At 44.8% G+C, this 12,300-nt stretch overlaps 1 protein-coding gene across 2 annotated transcripts in view; it reads right to left on the bottom strand.

Annotated features, from left to right (window-relative positions):
- Positions 1 to 12,300, bottom strand: part of nphp4 (nephronophthisis 4) — a 189,503-nt gene that overhangs the window by 154,307 nt on the left and 22,896 nt on the right. For both annotated transcript variants that reach the window (XM_058390447.1, XM_058390446.1), the window contains 2 exons: positions 4,843 to 4,997; positions 4,426 to 4,490 (listed from right to left, as the gene is read on the bottom strand). In XM_058390447.1, the coding sequence (XP_058246430.1) occupies positions 4,426 to 4,490; positions 4,843 to 4,997 (220 nt within the window). The remainder of the gene's footprint in view (positions 1 to 4,425; positions 4,491 to 4,842; positions 4,998 to 12,300) is intronic.

The raw sequence follows: 12,300 nt of genomic DNA, 5'->3' as shown, positions 1-12,300 counted from the left end.
CTTCAGCCTCTGGCACACAGGACCCTGGAGTAACTACTAGTGTGTGTGTGAGTATGTGTGTGTGTGTTAGTGTGAGGTAGAGAGGTCCTGATATGAAAGGAGTCTAGCACTGGGTAAATGAAAGTGTGTGTGTGCGCGTGCATGATAAAGTGTACACAAGTAAGTAATTATGTCACTTAAGTAATTTAAATAAATTGAATAGTGGGGAAAAAAAACTACACGAGTCATTAATCAGATTTGTGCACCTGTACACTCCTACACCTCTACAGTAAATCAATCAGGAAGAAAGGAGAGGATGTGAGAAGAGAAGAGAAGAGAAGAGAAGAGAAGAGAAGAGAAGAGAAGAGAAGAGAAGAGAAGAGAAGAGAAGAGAAGAGAAGAGAAGAGAAGAGAAGAGAAGAGAAGAGAAGAGAAGAGAATTAGTGTGCATGTGAATACCTCAGTATGATACATATAATGGAACAGCTACATTCCATGTGTGCGCACATGCATATGTGTGTATGTGTGTGTGTGTGTGTGTGTGTGTGTGTGTCAGAGGGTCACAGGGACTGAATTAGTAGTAAGATTAGCCACACTGAGAGCAGAGCAGAGCAGCGGCACTACATTAACACTCCACTCGTGAGTCTCTCCGAGGGCAAGGGCTCATTCGCTACAGCACTTCCTCTTCACATGGGGAATAAAGGAGCACTCCTAATCCCATTCCTCTCATCTCATCTCCTCCACTTCCTCCCTTTAAAGTCCATCCTTGCTTTCTTTAAGGTGAAAGGGACTCGATAAAGCTGTTTAGTTCGTTACACTGAATAAACAAGCACACAGCGTCATTCACGTGAAGCATTATTCCATTTCAGCGATCCTTTATAAACGGCCAGTGCTGCAAAACGATACTTTAACCTGATCCCTGGCAGATCTGTGTTCAGGACACGCACATGCTCGGTTTTAGTGTGTATTCAGCCAAATAACAATACACTGAAATATAATTAGTCATCCTTGCACCTACACTCTCAGCTCTGTGTTCTCAAGAGCAAGACAATTTTACACACACAGACTAACTGTAGCTCCAATAAAGCCTGCGACTGAACAGAAACAAAACGGAGCTCTCTATTTTAGTATTATTTAGCTTTATCCCACTGCCTTCTTCTTCTTTAAGCTTTTCCCTTCAGGGGTGGCCACAGCGAATCATCTCTCTCTACCTATCCCTGTCTTCTGCATCTTCAACACTTGCACCCACTAGCTTCATATCCTCATTTATTACATCCATATACCTCCTCTTTGGCCTTCCTCTTTTCCTCCTGCCTGGCAGCTCCATGTCCAACATTCTCCTACCAATATACTCACTCTCCCTCCTCTGAACATGTCCAACCCATCTTAATCTGGCCTCCCTAACTTTGTCCCCTGTCCCCTGTGCTGGGGATATGTTTTCGGACAGAAGTTTCTATAATCGTTTCCATAGGAACAGCTTATTCACCTTGTATGGCTTGTACAGTGATGTGTCTAATAATAAACTGATCTTAAAAAACCTTTTCTGCCGTCGTCGTGACTGTTCTCATGAGCTGCATCTCGTGGTACACAAAACAGACCTCTCGGAGGGTTTGAAGGCACTGTGAGGTTTTCAATCGCTAAAATTCAAACGCTAAGCATTATAGGAAATCAGTTCGTGTTAGTGCACAGCTAGAATAGTGCATAGGTTTGTGATTTGAGACACAAAGGTTTAGCGGGTCACAGATACTATGTCAAAAGGTGCTGAATTGCCAGCTACTATTTCCACTGGGATTGTACCACATGGATAATGAGTGCTTGCTGAAGGATATGGCACATATGCATCAGGAAAAACCAAGTGTATGTACATATAGGTATGTGCTGTATGGTGCCACTTCATCTATAACGTAATGAATTTTTTTTGAAAGTATGTTTTAGAACTGTTAATATTTCTGTGAGTAGATATTTATTAAACATTTACAGAAGGAGCCTCCAGTGCCAGCGTATCTCTGGGATGGGAAAGTCTGTACATGATAGCCGCATTAAGTTATGTGAAATTATTTGTTCTCTTTCACTTAACTGACATACGGTAGGTTTTAGAAGTTTTGAACACAAGTTTATAAGTTTTCAATGGTGAAACCTCCATCCATCCATCCATCCATCCCTGATTTATTCCTAATTAGGGTCACGGGTGTCTGCTGGAGCCTATCCCAGCGCACACTGGCCAAAAGGCAGGGGTACACCCTGGACAGGTCAAAGGTGAAACATTGTCTTGATTATTTAATCAGTTGAACAAACTTATTTTCATGTTTTGTTTCGGGTTTTTTTAATACAGCAGATGAACTTACTAAGTTGAACCATTTTGAAAAGCCTTACAGTGCTCAGGACAAATGATACACTTGTTTTGAGCGTTGTTTTTGTTTGTTTATTTGGTTTTTTTAACATATTAAAAAATTTTAAAAGAAAATGGAAATGACTGATATTATAACTGGAATAAAAAAAAAAAACCCAATATTTATAACTGTAGAAAATCGTAATCATGAAAATAATTAGCTTCCTAGTGACAATGTATTACCATACTGTTGCTGAATAATTTCCCATAACAGCACATTTCAATGTGTTTTATACTTTATTCCTAACTTAACACACACACACACACACACACACACACACACACACACACAGGAACTGGTCAGTTTATTGGCCTTCTCACACAGGCAGAAACATTCCAATGACTCTCATTTTTGGAATAAATTAGTGCTACACAAACTGACAAGGCTAAGCACCTCCCAAAGTCCTATATTTTCAGTACCAGCCCTAGATAACAAAAATGTACCATTTTTCTTCCATCCCCCAAAAACAAAAAAAAAAGCCCTGTACTTTTCCCGGCTGCTGATGATGCATTGTTCACAGCCACAGTGCTGTTTGCAGAAGATAGCAGCAGAGTCGCGATTATCTCCTCTTCATAATAGAGCACACACAAATCCTTAAGTCGTTTTATATAAAAGTGAACACTATTCTCCATAATGGACACCGCCTGAAGTCTGTGTTCAGAGTGACTTCCCTATTTAATCATTCCACAAGCCTATGCAATGAACCCAGGGCCTGAAGCTACCAAGACTTTTGCATGCCTGGTTAGAAGCCAAGTCACTTCACTTTCTTGCCATAAGTTTAAGACTATTAAACCAACTTGTTAGATGGAACACTATGCTACTTTTTTCAGATTTTTGCCACAAGCCAGTTTTCTAAAGGAAAGAAGACACCACAACAAGAATAACCCTCTCTACTGCTACTTGTTTCTTATCCCCGCCCCCTGTAAGCAAACCTGCTATTTCATTTCAACTCTGTATTTGTCATTTCAGCTGTATTAGCATGACCGCGTCATAGAAAATAACCATTGTGAAAGACATTATCAATAATCCATCTGGGCTCTGTGTCATGCCACGAAGTGGTCTGAGAAAAAACAAGGGGTAAAATGTCCAGAAAGAGATGCGAGTCTACATGTATTATGAACACAGATTATTTGCAGCTTTCAGGTTCACTTTAACACTAACATGAACAAGTAGGGTTCATTTTAAAAGAACTACGCATAAGTGCAAGCACCCATAGTGCCCAGGGCCAGTGTCTTACTAATAGTATACTCGAGCTGCCATAAAACATGATTTATAATGCATGAAGAAGTGAACTAAAACACTTTATAAAAATCATTCTTCATCGATTAGCCGCCCACCATGAGCTGGAACACACACCCTGTGCAAATATATAGCACATTTAACACAATCTACTGCTGAGTGGTATTTCTTTTTTTTTTTTTTTTGTCTGAGAAGCAGCCAGCGTGTGTGTGTGTGTGTTTCTTAAGATGAATTGTATCTACCTATATTTACATTGTACTGTATATGATGCCAAAATAGAAGAGTTGTTCATGATCAATTCATTCATCGATAGATTAGCATGTATATCCATAAAACCATGACAGTGAGAAGAAATAGCATGTGCACTGTGCAGCATTTGATGATATCATTGGATTAGGTAATAAACTCTATTAATTTTATTTATTTATTTTTTATTTTTTTATTTATCTATCTATTTATTTATTTATTTTGTACAAGCATTGTTTTGAATTGACAGAAGAAGAGGAGGAGGAGGAGGAGGAGGAGGAGGAGGAGGAGGAGAAGGAGAAGGAGGAGGAGAAGGAGAAGAAGGAGAAGAAGAAGAAGAAGAGGATGTAGAAGAAGAAGAATTACAAAAATTATAGATTTTTTTTGCATATTTCCTGTATAATATTTGTTTATCATTTACATTAAATTTAGTTTTAGTTATTTATTAGTTATTTATTATTAATTAGTTACAGTTCAAAATATATGATAAAATATATGAAAACCTGTAAACCTTGAATAAACGAACCCTCTCTTTCTCTCTGTGTGTGTGTGCGCGCGCATGTGCACTCACTCTGCAGTGGGTCCCTCAGTGTCGGGTGTAGCAGAGCTCGAGGAGTACCATGGAACAGACTCAACCTGAGAAAGGGACAGAAACAGAAACACACACACACAGAGTAATAAGATAAGCAATTAAATCCTAACAAAAATTTATATTCCCTATATAAAAGTGCAGTAATCCATTCAAATTAACTGATTTAAAGTCAGTCAAGTGTGAACGCTTAAATTTCCTCACACAGTAGGATACAAACCGTTTTACAAGATTTTCATGAATACCAAATTTCTTGTGTGCTCATATGAACGATTTATACATAAACTCATTCGTATCCAGCTTAATAAACCAGGCCTACTGTTGGTGTGACAAAAACGTGAAGAGGTTATACACACAAGCACACACATACTGCTCTCAAAAGAGAGGGTTGACCATTACCTGCCCTCTCCCTGCGCTTGTTCAGAAAAGAGCTGCAGGATGCCAAATCCCTGCCCCACTGCATTCTGGGAAGTGTCTGTCCCATGAGAGAGGGAAGCCAGCTCCACAACAGCCACCACGGAGGCCAGACACAGAGACGTGTGGAAATATACAACCTACAGAGAACAAGACAAAGAGATTCATGTTGTTGCTAGCATAATCATTTACATACATAGCGCAATTTTTGTCCCAGTGAGCAAACAAGTCACGTTATGCACCTGATATGAAAGTGCTGACATGTGTCTGTTATCTTAGATCAAGTCAATTAGAAAGAGGAGAAGAAGTAAAAGTTCGGAGGAGGATGACAAAGCTTCAGAGGGTGACGAAAAGTAAAAACTAGCGAGTTTTAACAGAGCGGTTGAGGAATGAGGAAAACAACATCAAATAGCACGTGTATAAAAGTAGACAGAAATGTGGGGAAAAAAAAAGGAGAAGACACCTCTAATTAACAAGCTTATCTAAATCAGCAGCGAGCTTGCTGAGGTAAACAGCGTGTCCTCAAATTCTGCAGAGGTGCTGCGACGCCACCGAGATGAGAGCAGATTCGGAGCTAATTATTTAATCCTGAAGGAAAGAGGTGAAGTGCGTCTCCTTCCCCGTATCTGCAGGGCGGGTGTCTCCTTGGGCATGTCGAATGAAGCACAGGCCCTATCTTCACAATGACTGAACAGAAAGCTAAAATCCTCTACATGGAAAAGCACAGATGTTCTTTTTTTTTTTTTTGCATTGAAAATTCGTTTTGAATGCATCAGATCCGAACGAGCGATGAAAAATAACAGCAATGTGCGCTACAACAATGCTCTAAAAATACATCGTTAAGATTCAGTTAAAAAATGCGAATCGTTTCCGTCAAAGATAACGCTCTTGATTTAACACATACAGAGAAAATAACTGATTCGATGTTGAAATTAGATGAGAAATTAATCAACTTTGTAGTGATAATGATTTACTTCAATAATAGCAAGTCCTAAAATATTATTCATACGGCAACAGAAAGCGTTATCTATCCTCTTTCACATACATGAGCTCACAGATGACCTTGACTGGTCGATGTTGCTGTGAGAGACAGAGTGTCATGGTTTTATGGAAAGCACCGACAAACAGACCCAAACTCAGGACAGGAACATTCAATAATGACTGACAAAGACGGATACAAAAGGACGGGTACAAATAAAGAACACATTAGGAGCAAAGAGAAACAGGTAACAATACTCATGACATAAATCACATGACAAACAAAGAATAACAATCCACCTGCCACCACCTTCTCTGGTGCCCTAGTAGTTCCTTACACCAATTTTGTTCTTTGACACCAGGCCAAGTGTGGACGTGGCATCGTTGGGAGTTGATGATAATATGCTGTTAATGCACAGTCACTTTAATGCTGTTAAGCACATCAAACTTCAATTCATGGCACCTGTTAGTGGGTGGGATATATTAAGCAGCAAGTGAATATTTTGTCCTCAAAGTTCATGTGTTAGAAGCAGGAAAAATGGACGAGTATAAGGATTTGAGCGAGTTTGACAAGGGCCAAATTGTGATGACTAGACAACTGGATCAGAGCATCTCCATAACTGCAGCTCTTATCGGGTGTTCCCGGTCTGCAGTGGTCAGTATCTATCAAAAGTGGTCCAAGGAAGGAACGGGAGACAGGGTCATGGGTAGCCAAGGCTCACTGATGCACGTGGGGAGTGAAGGCTGGCCCGTGTGATCCGATCCAACAGACGAGCTACTGTTGCTCAAACTGCTGAAGAAGTTAATGCTGGTTCTGACAGAAAGGTGTCAGAATACACAGTGCATGATGGGTCAGGGCTGTTTTGGCAGCAAAAGGGGAGACCAATACAATATTAGCCAGGTGGTCATAATGTTATGCCTGATCATTTATGTTTTACTGTTTACAAATCTCATTTGCACAATGCCAAATACAGTCTGTACTCTGGTCAGCGCTATGTTATGTATCTGTCCTGTAGCATACTGTATTGTTTGCACTAGGTTGCACACTATGCACTTTATGTGGCTAGGACAATGTACTTTTAGTCCTTAGCTCTGCATGGTCATGGAGAAATGTGACAAAGGCAATAAAAAAAACTCCCTGAGAGGATATTAGGAAGAACCAGACTCAAAATGAACCCATGCTTCTCTGGGCAACACCAGATATTGTGATTACAAATCAATTTTTTTTCTTAACTGTACACTATATAGTCTAGTTCACTGTGAAACCAGGAGCTTTTGAGCAAATTTTGAGCTTTATTTGAGATCACGCTCAGGTCTGCTTTCCTCTTTCTGCAGGAGATCTACAGCAGGTGATGCAGTACCAAGCTGCTCAAATCATCAATTACTCCACTCACCAACCCACCCCAGTACCCGTCTGCTCAACCTGCTGTGAACAGGCAAGCTGTTGTGAAGTCTAATAACTAAAACTGAGAGGCTTGGATGGAGCTTCTTCCTGCAGGCCATTAGTCTCCTCACCATGGATAGGTCCACCATTAATTCAATTCAACTTCAATTCAGTTTTATTTGTATAGCATCCATAGGAGTCCATAAAGCCTCTGTCACTCTGCACTCCTACTTTTGGCACATTCCATGTAAATATTTCTATTCCTTATTATTTGTTTCATTATTTAAATGCAAGGAGGAAATTGACCACAGGTTAACATAACTGACCGATAAAATCTTGCATCTGTGCTCATGCTGACTCAAGATAACATTATACATTGCATGGCTGATATACTGAGGCTGCCAACCCTCCGTCTCTCTCCCTCTCCCTCTACGTCTCCTTCCCTCTCTCTCCATGCCCCCCCATGTCTCCCTCTACGTCTCCTTCCCTCTCTCTCCATGCCCCCCCCCATGTCTCCCTCTACGTCTCATTCCCTCTCTCTCCATGCCCCCCCCATGTCTCCCTCTACGTCTCATTCCCTCTCTCTCCATGCCCCCCCCATGTCTCCCTCTACGTCTCATTCCCTCTCTCTCCATGCCCCCCCATGTCTCCCTCTACGTCTCCTTCCCTCTCTCTCCATGCCCCCCCATGTCTCCCTCTACGTCTCCTTCCCTCTCTCTCCATCCCCCCCCCCTGTCTCCCTCTACGTCTCCTTCCCTCTCTCTCCATGCCCCCCCATGTCTCCCTCTACGTCCCCTTCCCTCTCTCTCTCCATGCCCCCCCCATGTCTCCCTCTACGTCCCCTTCCCTCTCTCTCCATGCCCCCCCCCATGTCTCCCTCTACGTCCCCTTCCCTCTCTCTCCATGCCCCCCATGTCTCCCTCTACGTCTCCTTCCCTCTCTCCCCATGCCCCCCCCATGTCTCCCTCTACGTCTCCTACCCTCTCTCTCCATGCCCCCCCATGTCTCCCTCTACGTCTCCTTCCCTCTCTCCATGCCCCCCCATGTCTCCCTCTACGTCCCCTTCCCTCTCTCTCCATGCCCCCCCATGTCTCCCTCTACGTCCCCTTCCCTCTCTCTCCATGCCCCCCCATGTCTCCCTCTACGTCTCCTTCCCTCTCTCTCTCCATGCCCCCCCATGTCTCCCCCTACGTCCTCTTCACTCTCTCTCCATGCCCCCCTATGTCTCCCTCTACGTCTCCTTCCCTCTCTCTCCATGCCCCCCCCATGTCTCTCCCCATGTCTCCATCCCTCCCTCTCCCCATGTCTCCATCCCTCTCCCCATGTCTCCATCCCTCCCTCTCCCCATGTCTCCATCCCTCCCTCTCCCCATGTCTCCATCCCTCCCTCTCCCCATGTCTCCATCCCTCCCTCTCCCCATGTCTCCATCCCTCCCTCTCCCCATGTCTCCATCCCTCCCTCTCCCCATGTCTCCATCCCTCCCTCTCCCCATGTCTCCCTCCCTCCCTCTCCCCCTGTCTCCCTCCCTCCCTCTCCCCATGTCTCCATCCCTCCCTCTCCCCATGTCTCCATCCCTCCCTCTCCCCATGTCTCCATCCCTCCCTCTCCCCATGTCTCCATCCCTCCCTCTCCCCATGTCTCCATCCCTCCCTCTTCCCATGTCTCCATCCCTCTCTCTTCCCCATCCATTTCGCTCCATGACTTCCTCACTGTCTCTCCCTCCCCACATCTCCCTCCCTATCCATTTTTCTCCACGACTTCACTATCTCTCCCCCTCCACGTCTCCCTCCCTCTCTCTCCCCCTCCACGTCTCCCTCCCTCTCTCTCCCCCTCCCCCACGTCTCCCTCCCTCTCGCTCCCCCTCCCCCCCGTCTCCCTCCCTCTCCCTCCCCCCCCCCCCCCTCTCCCTCCCTCGCTCCCCCTCGCCCACGTCTCCCTCCCTCTCGCTCCCCCTCCCCCACGTCTCCCTCCCTCGCTCCCCCTCGTCTCCCTCCCTCGCTCCCCCTCCCCCACGTCTCCCTCCCTCGCTCCCGCTCCCCCACGTCTCCCTCCCTCCCGCTCCCCCACGTCTCCCTCCCTCCCTCTCCCCCACGTCTCCCTCCCTCGCTCCCCCACGTCTCCCTCCCTCACTCCCCCTCCCCCACGTCTCCCTCCCTCTCGCTCCCCCACCCCCACGTCTCCCTCCCTCTCGCTCCCCCACGTCTCGCTCCCCCACGTCTCCCTCCCTCTCGCTCCCCCACGTCTCCCTCCCTCTCGCTCCCCCACGTCTCCCTCCCTCTCGCTCCCCCACGTCTCCCTCCCTCTCTCTCCCCCACGTCTCCCTCCCTCTCTCTCCCCCTCCACGTCTCCCTCCCTCCCTCCACGTCTCCCTCCCTCCCTCCACGTCTCCCTCTCCCACTCCGCGTCTACCTCCCTCCCTCTCCCCCTCTCCTCGTCTCCCTCTCCCCCTCTCCCTCTCCACGTCTCCCTCCCTCCCTCCCTCTCCCCCATGTCTCCATCCCTCCCTCTCCCCCATGTCTCCATCCCTCCCTCTCCCCCATGTCTCCATCCCTCCCTCTCCCCCATGTCTCCATCCCTCCCTCTCCCCCATGTCTCCATCCCTCCCTCTCCCCCATGTCTCCATCCCTCCCTCTCCCCCCTGTCTCCATCCCTCCCTCTCCCCCATGTCTCCCTCCCCCCCTCTCCCCATGTCTCCATCCCTCCCTCTCCCCCATGTCTCCATCCCTCCCTCTCCCCCATGTCTCCATCCCTCCCTCTCCCCCATGTCTCCATCCCTCCCTCTCCCCCATGTCTCCATCCCTCTCTCTTCCCCATCCATTTCGCTCCATGACTTCCTCACTGTCTCTCTCTCCCCACGTCTCCCTCCCTCCCTCCCCACGTCTCCCTCCCTCCCCTTCTCCATGTCCCCCCTCCCTATCCATTTCTCTCCATGACTTCACTATCTCTCCCCCTCCACATCTCCCTCCCTCTCTCTCCCCCTCTCCACGTCTCCCTCCCTTGCTCCCTCTCCCCCATGTCTCCATCCCTCTCTCTCCCCATGTCTCCATCCCTCCCTCTCCCCATCCATTTCGCTCCATGACTTCCTCACTGTCTCTCCCTCCCCCCCTCTCCCTCATCCCTCCCTCCCTCCCTCCCTCCCTCCCTCCTACCAGTCTCTGCCTTGAGGTCAATCGTCTACGAACACATTTCCTATTCAGATGCTGCGTCTGCTCTCCTCCATTTTGACACTTTCCATTTCAGTGCGACAGACCCAGATAAAAGCAGCGCTCTCCGATTGAGTATCTTTTCCATCTGATTCTCGTTTCACACTCGTCACTTGGGGAAAGGCCTTGTTGAGAGACCTCGCAATATTCTACAGAGGATATGTCTAGTCACAGCTGCAGACTCGGCGATTCAGTGATTATGTGGATATGTTGTATATTTTCACTCAGAAAAAGGTGTGGACCTGAATTATGCCTTTGACTGAAGAATCCTAACAGAAAAGGAGGGAGGGGAAAAAAAAAAACATCCCCGTCATGCTCCTAGGGTCATTTAATTCAAGTCTTTGATTCCCAGTATCATAGAATTTTTCTCCCTCTTTCGTTTTTCACCAGTCTACAAAAAATAATGTTATTTTGGAACCATGCACTCTCTCTAAAAGAATGTTTTGAGGACATCTATTTTTGTTACCTGATCTCTGAATATCTCAGCACACAACTTTGATCTAGATGCTATAGGAAGTCAGGTCCTACTGAAATTAGCTCAGAGTACTTTGTTTCAGGGTGTTTTTTTTTCCCCCATCTTCCCAGCATACACACAGCACCTACACAAGACGCATCAATCAAACCTGGACCTCAGCTGAACCCGTCAGATTTCGGCGGCCTCTAATTCTCTTTCCAATTTCATACAATATGAGCTGAGAAATGGTCACAGTGAGCTGGACTCTGGCTCTCAAAGATTAAACGTCAGGCACCTCTACACAGTGCTGGAAAAAGAATTGTAATTGTACTTCATTGTTATAGTGCAAGTGTCATTTTAGTGGATTTAAACGTACCTGAATAAATATATAGTGGACACTTAGTCTTCATTTAAACCATAACTCTTTTTTTTTTTTTAAGAGGCCAAAAAATAGACTTTTTGCCTGCTTTGTTATGTCCAGGTTCAACATTAAATGTCTGTCATGTTTCACTCCACAGTGGTGGATATTGGCTCATATGAAAGTGGAAAATCATAAGAATGTTTTTTTTGTTGTTGTTTTTACCCCCCACCCCACCCCACCCCACCCCACCCCCAACACAAATTATGATTTTATTAGTCACAAATACATTTATTTATTGATAGTATGACATGCAGTGAATATTTTTTATAACAGGGACAGTGAAAAAGGCAAAGTCAAAATAAAGATTAATAAGAATTAAATTAAAAATTAATAAAATAAAATAAAATAAAATGTAGAGAACCAGAACAGAGGGGAAAAATAAAAATAAAGGTAAAGATAAAATAAAGTACAAAATATTAAAAATTCAGCATACAATGTCTGATATAAATATGAATACAGCATGACTGTTTATGAATAAATTGCATATTTGTGCAAATGTTAATATCTTCAAAGTAAATGTAATCGCAACACACACTCAGCCAAAGCCTTGTTTGAATCATGTGCACCGAACATGAGTACAGTGATCATAAAAAATAATTACATACTGTTTGTGTCTTCATTGGTTGTAGTTTTAAAAGAAGAATGCTTCAATTAAAAACAGATACACTACTGCTGCTGCTAATAATAATAACAACAATAATAATAATAATAATAATAATAATAATAATAATAAGGCAAAAAAACAGAAAAATCTAATCATAGCAAAAAAATAAATTCAGGTAATCCTGAAGGTCTGATTATTCAGTCACTGTGAGATGAATAACAAAACCCCAGTGATGACATTTGAGGATTCGCGCATCGTTTGAACAGTAATCTCGTTCTGCATGACCAGGAAGCATCTGATACATTTCAGTGATGAGGAATATTATTAGATGATAGATGCGAGTGCATGAGATTCGGCGTTAACATACCGTGAGCTTTTAAACAGCCAACCACTTTTTCC

Source organism: Hemibagrus wyckioides, linkage group LG05 (assembly GCF_019097595.1).
Source record: "Hemibagrus wyckioides isolate EC202008001 linkage group LG05, SWU_Hwy_1.0, whole genome shotgun sequence".
Classification (NCBI taxonomy): domain Eukaryota; kingdom Metazoa; phylum Chordata; class Actinopteri; order Siluriformes; family Bagridae; genus Hemibagrus; species Hemibagrus wyckioides.
This window is presented reverse-complemented; position numbering and strand designations above follow the sequence as displayed.